The following is an 18436-nucleotide window of genomic DNA, read 5'->3' on the forward strand; positions in this document are numbered from 1 at the left end:
CATAATGCCATGTGTACAGATTAGGTATGACAATAAACTACTGATAGCCAAAGTAAACCCGGCCTTATGTGTGTGTGCGTGTATGTGTGTGTGTGTATGTGTGCGTGTGTGCCCACTAATACTGTACTGGCATGCATGAATAAACATGATGTGTAACAGAGCTGAATTGGAATGACGTCTCAGCAGAGACACACAGAGACAGAGTGTGTGCTCGCCTCGCTCTGTCTATGCATGTGTGTGTGTGTGTGTGTGATTGTGTGAGTGTGTGTGTGTATGCATGTGTAAGTGTGATCTGTTACAGAGCAGATGAGAAGGAGACCTCAGTTCCCGCATCACATCATTCTGCCAGAAGGCTTTTATACTTGCTCCCAGAGTCACCCTGTGCTACAGACAAATGTGTGAGCGGCACTTAAACACCCTCTCTCACAGACACACACATGCACAGACACACAGACACACAAACATTGTGAGGAGGAGGAGTGTTTGCATGTCTCTTACTGTTGGCGTCAGTGTCGTCACTCTTGGGAGGGGTGTGTCCTGTGTAGCCGACAGCAATCCTGACCATCCGCTCTGGATTTCTTATCTTCTTCAGTCCTACAAAAAAAAAAAAAAAGAAAAGAAAAGAAAAGACACATTTAGGGAAACGCTCCAGACTTTGGTTTCCTTGGCAGTCAGTCGCGTACCTCACCTCGCTCTCAAAGCCCCCAGAAACAAAACTCCGAGTGATATGCATGTGGGCTGATCCATTTTCTGATCCACTAACTTGCATCCATTGTGTGTGTGTGTTAGTGTGTGTGTGTGTGTGTGTCCCCCTGATCGATTGGCCACAGTAGAGATACACTGCCTCCGTGTGTGTGACTAACTTGTACCCAGCTTTAGTTTCTCTTCTCTCTCATCATTTCTCTCTGTTTCCCTGACCACTGTTGCTATGATACAAAGTAGACCAACCAGCGCAGAGGGAGATGGTCTTCCAAGCTATATGGTGGATATTGTTCTCGTGCATTGCCCACTGGTGTAAAGCTATACTCTCTATACTGATCGGGGCGCCGACGACGCAGATGCCGCCGTGCACATCTGCCAAAAGGAGGAGATGGAAAATAGTGGACTGTCGGGGTTGCGATTCATTTGGCTTTCATTCAGCGTTGGGAATTACTGCATCTTCCTACTACACATTACACCAAAAAAACTCACACCTCACACTGTGGATGCTATATGTTTGTCAGCAAGTGTGTGTGTGTCTCTGTGTGTGTGTGTGTGTGTGTGTGTAGGTAGAGTACAGTACAGTACGGGCCGGAGAGGAGTGGTTTTATAGTCGTGTGGTTGAGTGCCTGCTGATCTGCCCATGGGCCTTCTGTCTCATCTACAGCTCTAGTCTTTACACGCAATGGGACTCTCAACCCACGGTCTTCAGTTTGCCTCTGGCTGGCCACACACACACACACACACACACACATGCATGCATGCTTGCCTGCACACATGTATGTGTCTGTGTGTCTGACTTTATGCTTGAAAAGGTGCCTCACAAATGTCTGATGCTACTGGAGTTATCCCAAAAAAAGAAGAAGAAAAAAAAAAGAGAAGAAATTGCCCCTTGGAGAAATCTTACTCAGCATTGCTCCCTAGTGGAGAGAAGGTCAAAGGCTGCAACTGTCATCTCCAGCATCGCTCAGCTGGGATGGGATGGGAAGGAAATAAAAAACATAACAAGAACAACTAAATAATACAATAAAACAATAATAAGTGTTGTGTGTTATTATAGTTTTTAAGTTGTGTTTATTTGCTTGATAGAGGGGGTAGGGGGGGAGCGTCTTTAAGGCAGTTTAACCCCCGTGTGACATCATCAGCGATACTTAAAAAGCAGCAGTGAGAATATGAAAGTGATACTGATAAGAAACGGACGAACAACCTGGAGGCTGTTTATAAACACACGTCAAACACACTGAGCATTAAAAAAGCTTTCATTAACCCGTGAGTTGAGCTGCTTTAGCGAGATGGTATCGCCATGGAGATTCTGGTCATCCCTTAAATAATTCATGAATGAATGAATGAATGAATAACAATCTGAATGAAATGGTAGCTATGTGTGTAACGATAATGACCCAAAGAGTTTATAGTGAAGGCTGTTTAAAAAATAAAATAAAATGAAAAAATTAAACTAGATTCATACATGATATGACCTAAAACTGACACACATACACTCCTCCTCCTCCTCCTCTTCCTCCCCCCCTCCCCTCCTCCCCATCCTAAATGCAGCCAGATTCTCACCTTCACTGCCTTAGCAACCATAAGCTCAACACCAAATGAACACAAACATAAACACACACACACATTTTGCACACACTGGATTGTGACTAAATGAACACACAGCTGGAACTGAAACTGGGAGGTTTTGTGGGGATGGAAACCTTTACGATTCAGTGGTGGAGCTATTATTTTATGCTTACAGAGAAATACAGAGACAGATGAACACACACTCGCGCACGCACACACACACACACAACACACACACACACACACACGCCCGCGCACGCACGCACAGAAAGCATCTGAATTCCTTCAGCGTGAACCACTCTCATCCTCTCTCTCTCTCATCCCCTTTTATGCTAAACGCTTAAAAAGCAACTCATAAACCAGATACTCAGGAGAGAGAGAAGGAGAGATGGGGGGGCGGGGAGGAGGAGGGGGGTAGATAGATAGAGAGAGAGAGAGAGAGAGAGAGAGAGACGCTGGCAAACATCGGACGGTGACGGTATTAAAAAAATAAAATACATTAAAAAAAAAAAAAAAAAAAAAAACTACCCCACTATCCCGACAGGACAACTCTCCCTCCGTTATGTATCTGCTGTCGGTTAACCGTGCTCTCTCTCTCTCTCTCTCTTCAGTCTCTCCACACAACACAGTCGCTGGTTCAGCACCACCAGCGTCCGTGTTTTCAGGACGGGGCTGGATGGAAGAAGAGGAAGAAGAAAAGGGAAAGCCCTGCCGCCGCCGCCGCCGTTATCTCCCTCTCTCCTCCTCTATGCCTCCATCCCTCCTTCATCGCCTCGTCTGAACCCCCCGAATAGCAGCGGCAGCAGGAAGGACAGAGGACTCCTCACTCAAATAAAAAACCCCGTTATTTCTTCTCTTACCTTCCGGCTTGTTTTCGGCAGCCATTTCCCCTCCACCGTGCGCCTCATCCCTCCTCCTCCTCCTCCTCTTCCTCCTCCTCCTCCTCCTCGACTCGACCTAGTGGTGGTGGTGGTGGTGGTGGTGGTGGTGGAGGAGGTGGTGGTGGTGGTGGGTGACGGTGGTGGTGGTGGTGGTGGTGGGGAGGAGAGGAGAAGAGGAGGAGGGGTGCCACGCGCGTGCACAGAGAGGACAGCTCAAGGAGGAGGAGGGAGGGAGGGAGGGAGGGAGGGAAGGAGGGGAGGGGCTGAGAAAGACAAGAAGGGGTGGGGGGGGTCGAGCCTGCCAGCATCCGGGAGGCGATTGGTCCAAGAGGCGATGATTGACAGCGGGGATCCGTGATGGTGACTCGCGGAATTCTCCATCCCTCCGTTTTTTTATTCGCGGTTGGCCACGCCCCCAACTCTCCCCCCCTCCCCTCCCCTCTCCTCTCCTCTCTCTCCTCTCCTCCGACGTTCACGCGCATTCTTCCTCTCTCTCTCTCTCTCCCTCTCTCTTTCTCTCTCACGTCACTGAACGACGTCTGTATTCGAGGACACCTTGACAGCCTCCCACAGCATCATCATCATCATGCTCATCATCATCTTCTCTCTCTCTCTCTCTGTCTCTCTCTCTCTCTCTCTCACACACACACACACACACACACAGAAATATACATATACACATTTACACATTATTACTAACACACATACATAAAGACATATTTTAATGCAGGTCTCTCTCTATCGCACACACTGCAGGTTCCCTCTGTTATACTGTCAACACCGAACTTGGAAAGACCAGTTATACTGTGCACCTACTACAACCTGCAAAATCATTTGAAACTTGCCTCACTTTTATCAATAGGACAATTTAAAACCATAACTACATCTTCTTTTACCTCTAACTGCTCCTGGTTTGTTTTTTTTAAACTATGTTTCAATTTATCCTTTAACTTCCGGTATTCTGTTTTGCTTTAGTAGCTATGTTGACAAATGTCTTCTGTCCTTATATGTTTTGTGTTTCATCTCGACTATTGTAAATGAGGTTACTCCTCAATATATATCCGAGTTTAAATAAAGGTTATGAAATGAAATGAATTTCCACACACGCAAACCCAGTGTAGTGTTGAAAAACCTGCGATGTAAGGTCGCGTCTCGCCATAAATTATAAACCCACCCCCTCTAACACCAACCAACCAACCAACCAACCAACCCCCCCTCCTGAATTTAAATGAAAAGAAGTGCCTGAAAGAGACTTTTTAGATGCGCGTGGGCTGGCGGCGGGTGCTGTCATTCGCTCGCGCGGTGCTGAAGCTCGCGGTGCTGAAAGGACAGCTCCACGCGCGCCTACACACAGACACAGACACACAGCCCCGCCGCGAGCACTCACTAGTCACTACCTGCTTTCTTTGAGCCGTGTTATTATTGAACTGAAGTGATGATGATAGGTCAGGTGAAAACTCATGGGATAAAATGAAAAACATGCCCCCCCCCCCCCCTCGTTCTCCCCCTTTCCTCCTCCTCCGGTCTCCCCTTGTTGTTGTTGTTGTGGTTGTTGGCAGGAAATCGTTTTCACCATTGCTGAGGTTAAGTTAATAACGAGCCTGTATTCTCCCTGATATACCAGCTATTTATAATTCCGCCGTTTTACACACACACACGCTATCCCTTCTAAACAGTGCGGGGCTTAACCGAGACCATTATGTTCTTGTTTGAAGCCCACACTGTCACTCTGCGCCTCGGGGCAGAATATCTCCTTTTTGCACCAAAGGAGCCTTATGTTTGACAGAAAGAATCCACCACTCCGTATAGACACGCTTCACGGAAAACAGAGGTTTTGAATGGCTCGATCGTCCTGCTCGGCTACGTATGCTTTGCGTAGCCCCTGCGTGCAGAGAGAGCACACAAGGTTCTTGGCATAGACTGAGTTCAAGCGGGATGAATGACAATGAGGAACATATACAAGACGTGAAGCCAAAAAACAAGCTCGGTTCCATTTAAACCTTCAAAACCCTCTGTAGTCGTATAGGAACAAAACAACACATATAACAAATATATAGTCTAAACTGCAGCATAATGGTTTAGCCAGACACACATTTAAATTACTGACAACTATGACATGCAATATGTGAACAAAAATATACAACTCTTATTTTGGAGCAGTTAGTGTTTTGGTACCATTTAGGTCACTAAAAGGGCTTCAATCACTAAATTTAGTTTAGTTAACTACATTAGGATAAGATGACATAAGACTGCTCATCTTTCAATGGAGAAATTTCTATGTTAAACAAGCATACAGGTATAGGGGGAAAAAATGCAATGCAAGTAGAAATCACACAGTCTATATTATATACATAAATATTATAAGAAGGGGACTTAAATATTTAAAGTACTTAAATATTAAAAGTATATAAGGTAAATAATATATCATATATATTAAAGTGCTATATTGTGATGGGGTGGGGCAGAAATTAGTTTTTTTTTCAGCGCTGCAAGCAATATTACAATTAAATTTTAATTATCTGGCAGACGACCATCAGAGATCGAAGACAGGAAACAACTATCAAGGCGACAAACTGGGCAACAGCCCCAGGAAACAAACACTAACAGCTGCAAAAAAAAAAAAAGGCCATAGATTCACAGTTTGGCGATTAGCCTAATTTGTAGTGATTTTTTTTTTTGCTACTCTCTGACTCTGTCTTCTTAAAACTCGGCCATAAGTCAAAAAATCAAGTGTTAAGAATCATTATTTATATTACTGGGACTGACAGGCTCCATATTCATGAATCAATTCACTGGTTATCAATTAAAATACTCAGACAGCAAATCTGGGGCCATATAAAGTAGATTTAGGAGTAAAATATATGTGGAGGAGACTTACCCCAACTGCACTGACACTTTATGCGCACTTTCTAAATAGTGCATCATTTTTTTATATCACCTATTGTCATTTTCATCTCTGCTGTGTTGTTGTTGTTGTTGTTGTTGTTGTTAGTGTTTTTACCTATACAGTCTATGGTTTTTACTTTCTGAATGTCTCCTCTTCTTCATAACATCAACCTGCTAAGGGACAACAGATGGAAATCAGCCTGGCATATACAATCTGGCATTATTTACATTCAAATGTCCATAGCTATAATAATTGTCCTCTCTGTTTTTAATAAATAAATACATTGAAATTGAGACGTGAGGTGTAGCTCAGTGAATAGTTTGTATGCTAGTTGCAAGACAGGCAGGTATGAGGTCAGAAAAACTGTTATTTGTCACATTTATAATCACAGTTTCTCTCTCTCTCTCTCCCTCTCTCTTTTTTGTTATTTATTAGTCTCTGTCACTTCTTTGTGTTTGTCCACATTTAAATTTGAGTCTGCCTGGAGGCTTCTGCCTGATTATGGCTTTTGAAAAATATGTTCAACTTTACAAATCTTTATTAAAAATAAAATGATTGTTGTAATATCTTAATGTTAATGTTTTGATAATGTGATGGATTGCTAAAAATGTTTTTCCCTGTGTTACGCTGCCTGCATGCTCAACAGTTGTTGCTATTTAACCTAATTGCCACCTCCTGTTTACAAGCAATGTGCTGTCAAAATGCCTAAAGGAAGATCTTTCGGATCGAAACATTTAAACGTTGCCTGCTAAATAATTAAAAATCATAGGGAGCCCCTGCAGTGTGCAGATTTTTTTTTTGTAAGTTTGCACTTCTTTAATCCTGCACCTGCACACACAGCTCTCTTTGGATGTGTGCGTACTCTTTGCCCTTTTTATGAATCAAAGACAAGACGTCAACGTAACTTTGACGTTAAAACAGCTAAATGTTGTTTATACTTGATTCATGGTAATTAAAAAAAAGTCTTGTGTGTTTCAACCATAGATATTTAACTTACATGGTTTCAACAGTGGCGTCAATGTGAGCCGTTTTAGCCGTTAGCTTAGCAACAACAAACTGGTTTAACTCGGAAAGAAAGTAAAAGTCATGGTTTGTTTGCTTGTTTGTTTTGTTTTTACACGTTGACAGATACAGTACCTTCTAAACGAAGAAACTTTCCTCACAGTGGTCTCTCCCTCTCTCTCTGCTCTTTGCCTGGAGGCGACAAATCTCTTTAGCACCGGGCTGAAAACTAAAAAAAAAAGAAAGAAAACCGGCAGAGGGCGATAGGACTACTTCCGCTTTCCTCTTCGCGAACCGACCAATGAGGTTCGAGAACACTGGAGCGGTGGGCGGGACTAGACGGAACGCGAACATGGCGGCGTCCTTAGATGATGATTTCGAGCTAAATAACCAGGACTATTACTCTCTACTCAACGTCAGGAAAGAGGTACGATGATTTCTGTGTTTTGCACTTAGGGCTTTTTGGTCGTGATTGTCGGGTGGACCTTTTTTGTATTATTTGGTAATAATCTGCAATCGGTGCATCACCGTAGACTTGACTAGCGGTGTTCTCCATCAGCACCATCATCCCGTGGATTTTGCTGTGACCGGCCGGCTGGTGCTGCAGAGACGTGGGCATGAAGGCTATTTAAACAAGTGTTTTAAGTAATGCATTCAGTGTACTTCAGATTGCACGCAGCATAGATACCACATCTGCACACTGAGAGACTAATCTGTAGGCCTGACTAGGACATGCACTGCTGTATGGTCGTCTGGATGTGTTGTGTTAGCTCTCAGGAATAGGGGATGAAATTGTTAATTAACCAAGCGAGAAATTAATCTTCAACAGTTTTGATCATCAAAAAATAAAACAGAAATAGCTCTAGCCTCTAATGTGGAGACTTCCTGCATTAATTATATGGTAATGAACTGGTTTTGTCTGTTGTTTGGACATTACTAATAAATACAAAATCCTCACCTTTTATGACACTTTACAAACCAAGCAATTAGTCAATTAATCAGAAAAGTATATGGCTGATTAATCAGTAATGACAGTAATTGCTAGTTACAGCCTAGCTCAGGAGAGAAATCTGTCCTTTTCTGTAATTACAGGCTACATTGGATGAGCTGAAGGCGTCATATCGGAGGCTATGTATGCTCTACCATCCTGACAAACACAGAGACCCAGAGCTGAAAAGACAAGCTGAGCAGCTCTTCAATCAGGTGCATCAGGCGTATGAAGGTAAAGGGAGTTTAAACTATTTTTATATCACTTTTCAACTAACACCGATACATAAACTTAACAGCGTCTTCTCTCTCCCCTCTCAGTGCTGAGTGATGCTCACTCAAGAGCCATCTATGACATCTTTGGGAAGAAAGGCCTGGAGGTGGAAGGCTGGGAGGTGTGTATACTGTCTGATGTATCCTCCTGCGGTTTTTTGCAGCCTTGTTATACATACAATATTAATTTTAGCACTATGTTATGTGGATGACGGTGTCTAGGTGGTGGAGAGGAAGAGAACTCCAGCAGAAATACGAGAGGAGTACGAAAGGCTGCAAAAGGAAAGAGAGGAGAGGAGACTGCAGCAAAGAACTAACCCCAAGGTTTTGTCAATCACGGCTTCATCACATTTATTTGTCAGCCTCACCACTTATCACTGTATTTCTAAAGTGGGCCATTGCTTTTATGCAGATGTTATTAAATACCCACAACTTAATTCTGACTGTGGACGGTTTCCACATTCATTTCATTACGTCGCTCACCTTCATCCTTCTTTGTTAATTAATTCTGTCAGTCTCGCTCCTTCACACCCTCATTATTCAGGGCACCATCAGTGTTGGTGTAGATGCAACAGACCTGTTTGATCGCTATGATGAGGACTTTGAAGAGATGCCAGGAGGAGGCTTTCCTCATATTGAAATCAACAAGATGCACATTTCCCAGTCCATTGAGGTATAACAACACACACACACTCGCTCAGCATTTACCTTCCACTCAGCTGCCTACCTGAACCGGGATCACACTCATTTTATGTGTTTTTTCAGGCTCCTCTGACAAACACTGACACAGCAGTGCTGTCTGGTTCGCTCTCCACTCACAACGGGAACGGAGGGGGAAATATTAACATGACTGTACGAAGGGTTACGTCAGCCAAGGGCTGGGGAGAGGTACGCACATAGTATATGCAAAATATAAAGCACAAATGTAAACTGTTCATTTCCTTTTATAGATGTTAGGATGCAGGATAATAATTATAGTCACATGTTTCTGTACATTTGTCTCTGCAGGTGGAGTTGGGTGCAGGAGACATACTGGGGCCGCTCATCGGGTTAAAGGTGTTTCGCAATGTCACTCCTCGGTGGTAAGACCCAACTGTTTGACATGAGGAACAGCGTCACACACTGAATAAATAAGAACGACACACTGTCTCTCTCTTTTTGTAAATTGTGTCTTTTTTAAAAAATCTCCTCCCTGTCTTCTCTCTGTCCAGTTTCTTGACAGCTCAGTGCGGTTTGCAGTTCTCTCCGCGAGGTTTGCGACCCAGCTGCTCCCTGATGACAGCCCGCCACCTGGACCAGAACACCATGGGTTATCTGCAGTGGCGCTGGGGGCCCAACAGCGCCATGACGACCAGCTTGGTCCGAGACACAAAGAGCAGCCACTTCACTCTGGCTCTGCAGGTACAAACACATACAGACACATTCACTACCAGATTCTGGCAGGAATGTATTTGCCCTGGCACTTGTTGTTGTTATTACGATGAATAAGCATTGGAATTTGCTTAAAGGGATAGTCCAACATTTTGGCAAATTGGCCCATTGCCATAATCCCTATAATCTTAAGAGTAGGTTCGTTACCTTTAATTGTCGGTGCAAGTTATTTTTAGAATGGCGGAGCAGAGCCGCGAGCTGCTCAGAGCTACAGTATGCTATGGAGGCTCATGGGATTTCTTGGTTTCATTCATCAAACTCATCAAATACACAATCCAACAACTCCACAATGCTCTGGTGGACAAGTTGTGACCTGCACATTCACCACGCTATGAGATAATAACAGGACGTTACGAGACAGAGTTGTTTTAGAGGTAAATTCATGCAAAACCACTGATGCGCGTTCCCATCGGGAGCAGTTTTTCAGCAAGCAGTCTCTGCATTTACCTCTAAAACAACTCTGTCTGGTAACATTACATTATTATCTCATAGCGTGGTGAATGTGCAGGTCACAACTTCACCAGAGCGTTTTGGAGTTGTTGGATTGTGTATTTGATGAGTTTGATGAGGGAAACCAAGAAATCCCATTAGCCTCCGTAGCGTAGCTCTGAGCAGCTCAGGGCTGTGCTCGGCCGTTCTAAAAATAGCTCACAATGACAAATAAAGGTAACGATGGGTCACTTTGCCAAAATGTTGAACTATCCCTTTAACTGACATTTTTCTTCTTCTTTCTTTCCTTCTTCTGGCCTCTCCACCCCACCCTCCTCCAGCTGGGCGTGCCTCACTCTTACCTGATGATGAGCTACCAGTACAAGTTCCAGGATGAAGACCAGACTAAAGTTAAAGGCTCTGTCAAGTACGTCTGTTGACTTAAGTATTTAAATCAAACCAACTAGTCTAACGAGAAACTGCAAAGAATAATTAACAAAACCATACAAATCCACAAAAACACATCCTGCCAATCAGCTGATTAGCGACTTCCACATCAGTGCATTTTAAAGGGAACCTGAATACAAGCTGGAAAATCTTGCTTTTGTAGACCACCAGTAGAAGTGTGCTTCACAGTGTGTCAGGACACTGTTGTCAGGTCACATTACTACTGAATGCACCTCTTGGTTTTTCTGCCTGGTGTTCAAGTGTCCTTGCTTTTGCAAAAAAAAAAAAAAAAAAAAAGTAAATATTTTTCTAATTCATGATTTCCAGGAATCAGTTTGTGTTTTCAAATCAAATCCAAGTTGTTGTGTGATCATTAACACATTAATAAAACACAAGAATGTAGTCTTTACATTTAAAAAAGGAAGAAAGAAAACCTATATAAATCATTTAATCACCCCCTAAAAAAAAATCCTTATTTCATATTCATATTCATTAATTAAGGAATGCGCATTTCTTTCACTTGGAGCTTTTCAGGCAAAAATACACACCGAATTTTACAGAGGCATGAAAATAAAAGACAATGACAAAACAAAAGCAGCATTGAAGGAGCTGCAGGGGGTGAAAATCACTAAGCATGAAAACAACATCATCAAAAAATGAAACGCAAGTAAACCCATTCTTTAAAAAAAAAAAGTATAAATACAGATATTTATTTAAAAAGCAGTTTAACTATAAAAGAAAGAAAATATATAAGCTGTAAAAAATACAATTAAACACACAATTGCAATCCAGTTTAATGTATTTTCTTGCCCATGTTATTGTGTCGAGCTCCAGCCCTGTAACAGTCTCTCCTCCTTTCTGTGCCCCTGCCCCTCCAGGACAGGCTGGTTTGGCACCGTGGTGGAATATGGAGCAGAGAGGAAGATCAGCCGACACAGTGTCCTGTCAGCCACTGTCAGCATCGGCGTCCCACAGGGAGTCACACTCAAGATCAAGTACTGGCCGACCGAGAATATGACCTCATTCTTCTTGTGGGTCCCTTAATCCCTCTGCATGATGATCTAATGTATGCGCCCGCCTGTTTGTTTGTTTTTTGTGTGTGTGTGTGTGTGTCCGTCCGTGCGTGCGTGCGTGCAGGTTGGCCCGGGCCAGTCAGACGTACCTGTTCCCGGTCCACCTGACGGATCAGCTGCTGCCCAGCGCCGTGTTCTACGCCACTGTGGGACCCCTGCTGCTCTATTTGGCCGTGCACAGACTGGTCATCATCCCGTATACACATGCACAGAAGCAGCAGTGAGTAACACTTCCTCAGTCTTACAGTACCTCCTTCTTCGCGCTGCGTTCGGTTGTCATTTATAATAAAAATCCACCACTCTTAAGGGTGATTTTCGTCTTCTAACATAATTTGTGCGTACGTAATGGTAAATAGTAAAAGCGTGAAAGTGTCCCTCATCTGAAGGCAGCTCCACACACACACCCCTGCTGTAGGCAAGAAGTGCAGCTCTTCAGTTGCGGCTTGTCATTAATACTGGAGGGGAGTCTTTCATGCCTCCACAGTGAATCCCAGCGGGTGATTGTTGATGTCTGCTTTTGTCTGTCTGTGCTTCTCAGAGAGCTGGAGCTGCAGAGGAAGAGCTCCGCCACAGACATCGCCAAGAAGAAGCAGGAGGCAGAGTCTGCTGTGAGCGGCCCGTATACACTCACACAATAATAACACATGCAAACACACCGTTATTCATTGTGTTATGTGTGTGTATGTGTGTGTGTGGATCATTGATCATTGTTTCTAGGTTCAGCTCTCTTCATCTCGCCTGAAAACCTCTCTCCTCCTCTATCTATCCTGCTCTGTTTCGCTCTCCTCCTCCTCCTCCTCCTCCTCCTCCTCCTCCTCCTCTTTCTCCCTCGGCTCCTCTGCAGGTTCTGCTGATGCAGGAGTCTGTGAGGAGAATCATAGAAGCAGAAGAATCCAAGATGGGTAAGGGAAGACACACACACACACACACACACACACACACACACACACACACACAGACAGTCTCTCTCCTTCATACACATACACTCCCAGACATTACACCAGGGTGAGAAACTGAGAACATTTTTTTTTGTGTGTGTGTGTGTAATTTGCAGCCAGTCAGAACTTGGTAAAAATCCAAATGTGTAATTCAAACGCATTTCTCATGGTCGCTGTCGACGGCGTAATATACCGCAGCTCCAGGAGCCTGTTTAGCTAAGTCTGACTTCCATCATCTCTCCGCTACGAGGCGGGAGATGATGATGTAGCCCATCTCCATGCTGCAGTGTTTACATAGGTGGAGCTTGTAAATCTGTGCACAGAGCGCCAGAGTGCACACTCAAATAAATCCAAACTGTGATGTCATGTCAGTGTGCTAATGGATTTTCTGTTATATTTATGTAGAGAGAGCGTGTGATTATTTGAAGAGCCACTCTGTGGGATGTGTTCATAGCACCTTCTAGATGCTCTGTGTAATGAGTATGGCCACACTTTGCTGCATATTACTGATATCAAAGCCAACACATGAAGCAGGGCGTCATTTGCATGCTGTAGGAGGCTTTCACAAGTGTAAAATATTCAGTATTCTGTACGTTATCGCTGCATATCTTCACATTTAAACTGTTGTTTAAAGGCCTGATCATCCTGAACGCCTGGTATGGGAAGTTTGTGTCCGACACCAGCCAGAAGCAGGAGAAAGCAAAGGTCATCGACGTCACTGTGCCTCTGCAGTGCCTGGTCAAAGACTCCAAACTCATCCTCACAGAGGCCTCCAAGGTGTGTGTATGTGTGTGTGTTTACATGTGATGTGCATTTCTAAAGGGATAGTTCAACATTTTGGCAAATTGGCCCATTGCATAAACCCTATAGTCATAGCAGTAGGTTCGTTACCTTCAATTGTTGGTGCAAGCTGTTTTTAGAACGGCGGAGCAGAGCCGCAAGCTGCTCAGAGCTATACTACAGAGGCTAATGGGATTTCTTGGTTTCCCTCATGAAACTCATTGTAAAAATATATACGCACATCCCTTGCTTGGGGTGCTGGGCCAAAGGGACAGTAGAAAAGAGAAGAAATAGCCCGCACAACCTCGTTTTGCTCCAGAATGCTGTTTTGCTTTTTCTGGAGCAAAACGATGTTGTGCGGGCTATTTCTTCTCTTTCCTCATGAAACTCATCAAATACACAATCCAACAACTCCAAAACGCTCTGATGGACAAGTTGTGACCTGCACATTCACCACGTTATGAGATAATAATAGAACGTCATGAGACGGAGTTGTTTTCAAGGCAAATGCAGAGACTGCTTGCCGAAAAACTGCCTCCCGACAGGAATGCACATCAGCTGTTTTGCATGAATTTAACGTTCTGTTATTATCTCATAGCGTGGTGAATGTGCAGGTCACAACTTGTCCACAAGAGCGTTTTGGAGTTTTTGGATTGTGTATTTGATGAGTTTGATGAGGGAAACCAAGAAATTCCATGAGCCTCCGTAACGTAGCTCTGAGCAGCTCGCGGCTCTGCTCCGCCGTTCTAAAAAATAGCTTGCCTCGACAATTAAAGGTAACGAACCTACTCTTAAAACTATAGGGATTATGGCAATGGGCCAATTTGCCAAAAATGTTGAACCATCCCTTTAAATGTGGATGTATTGCTCATGAAAGTGTCTCTCTGTGTGCAGGCAGGGTTGCCGGGCTTCTATGACCCGTGTGTAGGAGAGGAGAAGAGTCTTAAACTACTGTACCAGTTCAGAGGAGTGATGCACCAAGTCATCTCGGCAGACGCCGAGGCTCTACGGATACCCAAGCAATGTCAGTACGCACGCCACGCACACGCACACGCACACGCACACGCAGCCACCCAAGTGTTATTGTCCCCGTCGCTGGACTCTCATTACACCTTCGCCAAAGCCCACATTCATGCATGTAATGAAATAATTTTCCGTCTTTTCAGCTCACAGAATCGAGGCCGAGTCCTAGGAGCTCGCCGCTGTCGGAGCGCCAGAGGGCAGATGCAGATAAAAACAGACTTTGTGTACACAGAAGAAGAGGAAGAAGAAGAACCCATGAATGGAGAGAGGACGCGTCAAAAAATAAGTCAGTTTCTCTTCCCTCCAGCAGTCCTCTTCTGTCATGGTAGTAGTGAATCCGTTTATCGACTTCCTCCACTCCTCCCTTCCTTTTTTCTTTTTTTTTTCCCTTCCCTGTGGGCCGTCTCCCAGGTACAGCAAAATACAGGAGTCAGCTCAGAGTTTCTTTGAGTGTCTGGTCGGCTCCACCTGACAGGCCCTGCTCAAATATCTGCCTGCTGCAGGACACCAGAACATAGTTTTATATATATATAAAGATATATATATATATATATATATGCACTACACAAGAGGGACGTAGTAGTCACTGCGGACGTGGTGATCGCCGTTCCCTTCGGTGATGAGCTAAACATGCACAGATGGAAAAAAGAAAAAAGAAAAAAAAATCTTGACAATCGCTTTGTCAAGTGTGTACAAACAAGCTGTGCTGTAACTACTTTACCCCTGATGATGATCATTGTTAGTCTTAAGTCTTTCTATGTGTTTCACACCCTGGTACTGTAGTCTTGATGATGAATCCAATAATGTATTAACCTACCACAGGTTTCATTAACTTTAATTCATTAATGAACATGTTTAGAGCAACACTATGCAGGATCATGTCTCTCACGTCGTCTGTGACCCCTGAGGCCGCCGTCGGCCCAGGGCTGAGGAACGGTTTGTGTGACTGTGTGTTTTACGTCCTAATAATAATAATAATGTGTCATGCCTTTCGGAGGCGTGTCTGCTCGCTGCTCGTTGAGGCGTCAGTCAGCAGGTGCAAACTGGTGCTCAAAATTCATCTCATATCATTGACGGTTGAGATATGAAAGGATGAAAGGGTGGGGGGGGGGGGATCCTAACGAAAAGAGACAGGCTTCAGTTCCCAGCACAGATTTTTTTTTTTTTAAACATCTCGGGTTAGACTGCGATTTTAAAAAGGCAGAAAGTCCACATGGATTTGAAATGCGTCAGAGTGTATTGATTATCTCTGTGCAGTTGCAGCCAAAACTTTATTTTTTAACCATGTGATTTTATTCTATTTTTTTTTTTAATACAGTGAAGGCTACAGTCCATACTGTACATCGCTGCTGGTGTACATCTACATCTGGCAGCGATAGCAAAAATTGACCCTATGAATGAAGTCTGAGTCTTTTTTTTTTCTTCCTGGTTTTCTGGGATCTGATCAGTGGAGGGGCCGGGATGGATCGATACCGCTCCTCCCGTAGGTCGTGTTTGCTGCTCAGTCTGTCGTTAATGATGACAGACAATCACCTGCTACTGGAGTCGACTGACCCTGAGCCAAAAATTTGACTGATTCTGGCACATTGACATGGTTGAACTTGAACATGTCCACCACGCCCGTGCCATAACTTTTAATTTGATTTTGTTCTCCGTCCATTTGTTTTTTTGTTTTTTTTTATTTATTTATTTAAAATTCCTCAATTTAATTTAATAAATCTTCAATGCAATATCACTTCTTCTACAAAATATTATATAATACTGTAACTACAGCCAGTAACTCAACCATTGGCAGGTATTTTCTGATCAATGTGTTGAGGTCGAAATGTGAAAATCTGATATCCTGTGATGCACTTTCTGTTGAGATGATCGGATGTTGTAGCACAAAAGTCCCAGAGTTTAATCCTTAAAGGGATAGTTCACCCAAAATTCAAATTTCACTCATTATCTACTCACCCTCATGTCGACTAAGGGCTGGGAGAATTTTCAGAGTCCTCCGTGCCTTCTCGGAGTTACAGGGAGTCTCGGTGTAGCAGTATTTGTCCATATAATGGTTGTGAATGGGGCTCACTTTTCTTTGTCCAAAAAGACACACCAAAAAACATCCAAATAACCTCCATAGTGCTCGTCTGTAATGTCTCAATCTCTTGTATTGAAGCCCCGACAAGAGAAATTGTTCCGCGAGTTACGCGAGATTTGCACTGACACAGAAAGAGCGGTGAACTGAGACACTGGGAGCTTCCGCTACAAACAAGCTTAAAACATAGACTTATTTAATTTTTTCGGAACAATTTCTCATGTCGGGGCTTCAATACAAGAGGGACATTACAGACGAGCACTATGGAGGTATTTGGATGTTTTTTGGTGTGTCTTTTTGGACAAAGAAAAGTGAGCCCCATTCACAACCATTATATGGACAAATACTGCTGCGCGGACCCCCCCGTAACTCAGAGAAGGCACGGAGGACTCTGAAAATTCTCCCAGCCCTGAGGGTGAGTAGATAATGAGTGAAATTTGAATTTTGGGTGAACTATCCCTTTAAACTGAGTCAGTCATTTATTCCTCATCTTTGATCACACTACTGTAGGATACAAAACTGTATTTTACTGACAACAAAGTAATGTTTTGCACAAGTTGTACAGTGTTTAAAGCTCAATTAAAGCTCAAACTAGTTATAATATGAAGCTGGTGCTGAGGCCTCAATAGTAGCTGCTCTACACTTGACAGCATCGAGTGCATCGAAGAAATAGTGATTGATTCTGATTTTGGCATCTGTGATGATTTCGAGGGACGTCTGTCGCTGCACATCTCCACGGTGACATGATGGTTTTGGCTTGAAGGAGGAGGGAGGAGGGAGGAGGGAGGGGGGGTCACAATTACAGCAGCCATTTTGCACTGACTCTTGTTTGTAGTATTTGTCTCCTGTCTTTAGTTGGAAGTGTGCTGTAAAGTCTTTCTGACAGGTCAGCTGGTGGTCATCTCTGCTCGAGTGCCACCGCCAGGCCGGCGGAAAGACTGCTCCCTGCTGTTCCACTCAACCCATCGTCCACACTGACCCACATTATGTACATGTACTCGGTGGTTGAGGAGCGTGTGTTTTCTGTCCTGTAAAGACTACAATAAATATGAACAACAAAAAGCAGATGTGGCGTCTGATTTCAAGAGGGTTTTACAGTCCTGGCAAAAAATATTGGCCCCCTGCCACTTTTTTTCTTCAATTAATAATAATTAATAATAATTATTATTTTATTTATATAGCACTTCGCAGCACGTAGTCACAAAGTGCTGCGAAAAGTATAATGCACCATTTCTCCCTGAAAATCATTGCAAATACAAATGTTTTGGTGTTAGGAGTATTTCTTTGGTTTGCATTGGAACAACACAAAAAACAACAACCAGGAAATAAGTAAAATCTCACGTTTTATACACTAAAGTCTAAAAATGGACTGGAGAAAATGACTGGCACCTTTTCAAAACTGAAGAAAATCATTATTTCAAGCATGTGATGCTCCTTTAATTTGTGTTTTAACAACAAAAACAATATAGGAGTCACGCTTACAATCAATAATTTTGCTTTTTATTAGTTAGTTTTGTAGAAATACTGAGATGTGAATACTTTTGGCCATGAATTGACTACTGACTATAAATACACTGTGATATAATGAAAAGGCAGGAAGCAACAAGTTAAAATGGTAACTCTTTATTTACAATAGTTTACAATAGTTTCACAGAAACAGTTTGCACCACAGTACAGACAACGCTTTCTCAATAAGGGGGGTGGGACAACCCTGGATCAGAATACACGAGCTGTATCACAATGAGCATTGTTAACAAACATTAATTACACTGATGTCTTTTAAGACGCAGACTCAACGTTGGTGAATTTTGTGCCTGAAGGCGGCTTCAGGTTCTCTTCAAGACAAGAACGTCCTGAGAAACAGCAAAAAAAAAAAAAGATTTTAGGTCTTAAAACGTCTTAAAAACATCACGACCTTGGGGAGGGGGGGATTGCCG

At 43.4% G+C, this 18436-nt stretch overlaps 2 protein-coding genes across 6 annotated transcripts in view; one reads left to right on the forward strand and one right to left on the reverse strand.

Annotated features, from left to right (window-relative positions):
- The window catches only part of LOC146987001 (calmodulin-binding transcription activator 1-like), a 67082-nt gene extending 63811 nt beyond the window's left edge, over nt 1–3271 (reverse strand). For all 5 annotated transcript variants that reach the window (XM_085775953.1, XM_085775952.1, XM_085775949.1 and 2 more), the window contains exons 1-2: nt 3132–3271; nt 499–594 (exon numbers count right to left, since the gene is read on the reverse strand). In XM_085775953.1, coding sequence (XP_085632079.1) covers nt 499–594; nt 3132–3156 — 121 coding nt within the window. In that variant the 5' untranslated portion in view covers nt 3157–3271. The remainder of the gene's footprint in view (nt 1–498; nt 595–3131) is intronic.
- A 4071-nt stretch (nt 3272–7342) lies between these two features.
- On the forward strand, nt 7343–14798 carry LOC146987002 (dnaJ homolog subfamily C member 11-like). Its single transcript, XM_085775957.1, has 16 exons — nt 7343–7468; nt 8134–8263; nt 8350–8423; nt 8524–8625; nt 8846–8974; nt 9067–9189; nt 9310–9383; nt 9513–9702; nt 10503–10588; nt 11487–11603; nt 11746–11901; nt 12220–12289; nt 12526–12583; nt 13254–13396; nt 14294–14423; nt 14566–14798. The coding sequence occupies exons 1-16, from the start codon at nt 7343–7345 to the stop codon at nt 14589–14591; spliced, it is 1734 nt and encodes a 577-aa protein (XP_085632083.1). The 3' UTR covers nt 14592–14798.
- Nucleotides 14799–18436: the final 3638 nt, after the last annotated feature.

The sequence above is a fragment of the Trachurus japonicus genome, chromosome 5 (genome assembly GCF_045865225.1).
Source record: "Trachurus japonicus isolate A0001 chromosome 5, Traja_1.0".
Lineage (NCBI taxonomy): Eukaryota > Metazoa > Chordata > Actinopteri > Carangiformes > Carangidae > Trachurus > Trachurus japonicus.

Excerpts from the sequence above, each read along its gene's own strand:
- LOC146987002 (XM_085775957.1), top strand. The coding sequence starts at position 7,343 with ATGAGGTTCGAGAACACTGGAGCGGTGGGCGGGACTAGACGGAACGCG. Across the intron at positions 8,424-8,523 it reads TGGAGGTGGAAGGCTGGGAG|GTGGTGGAGAGGAAGAGAAC; the intron begins GTGTGTATACTG and ends GACGGTGTCTAG. Across the intron at positions 13,397-14,293 it reads TCCTCACAGAGGCCTCCAAG|GCAGGGTTGCCGGGCTTCTA; the intron begins GTGTGTGTATGT and ends CTCTGTGTGCAG.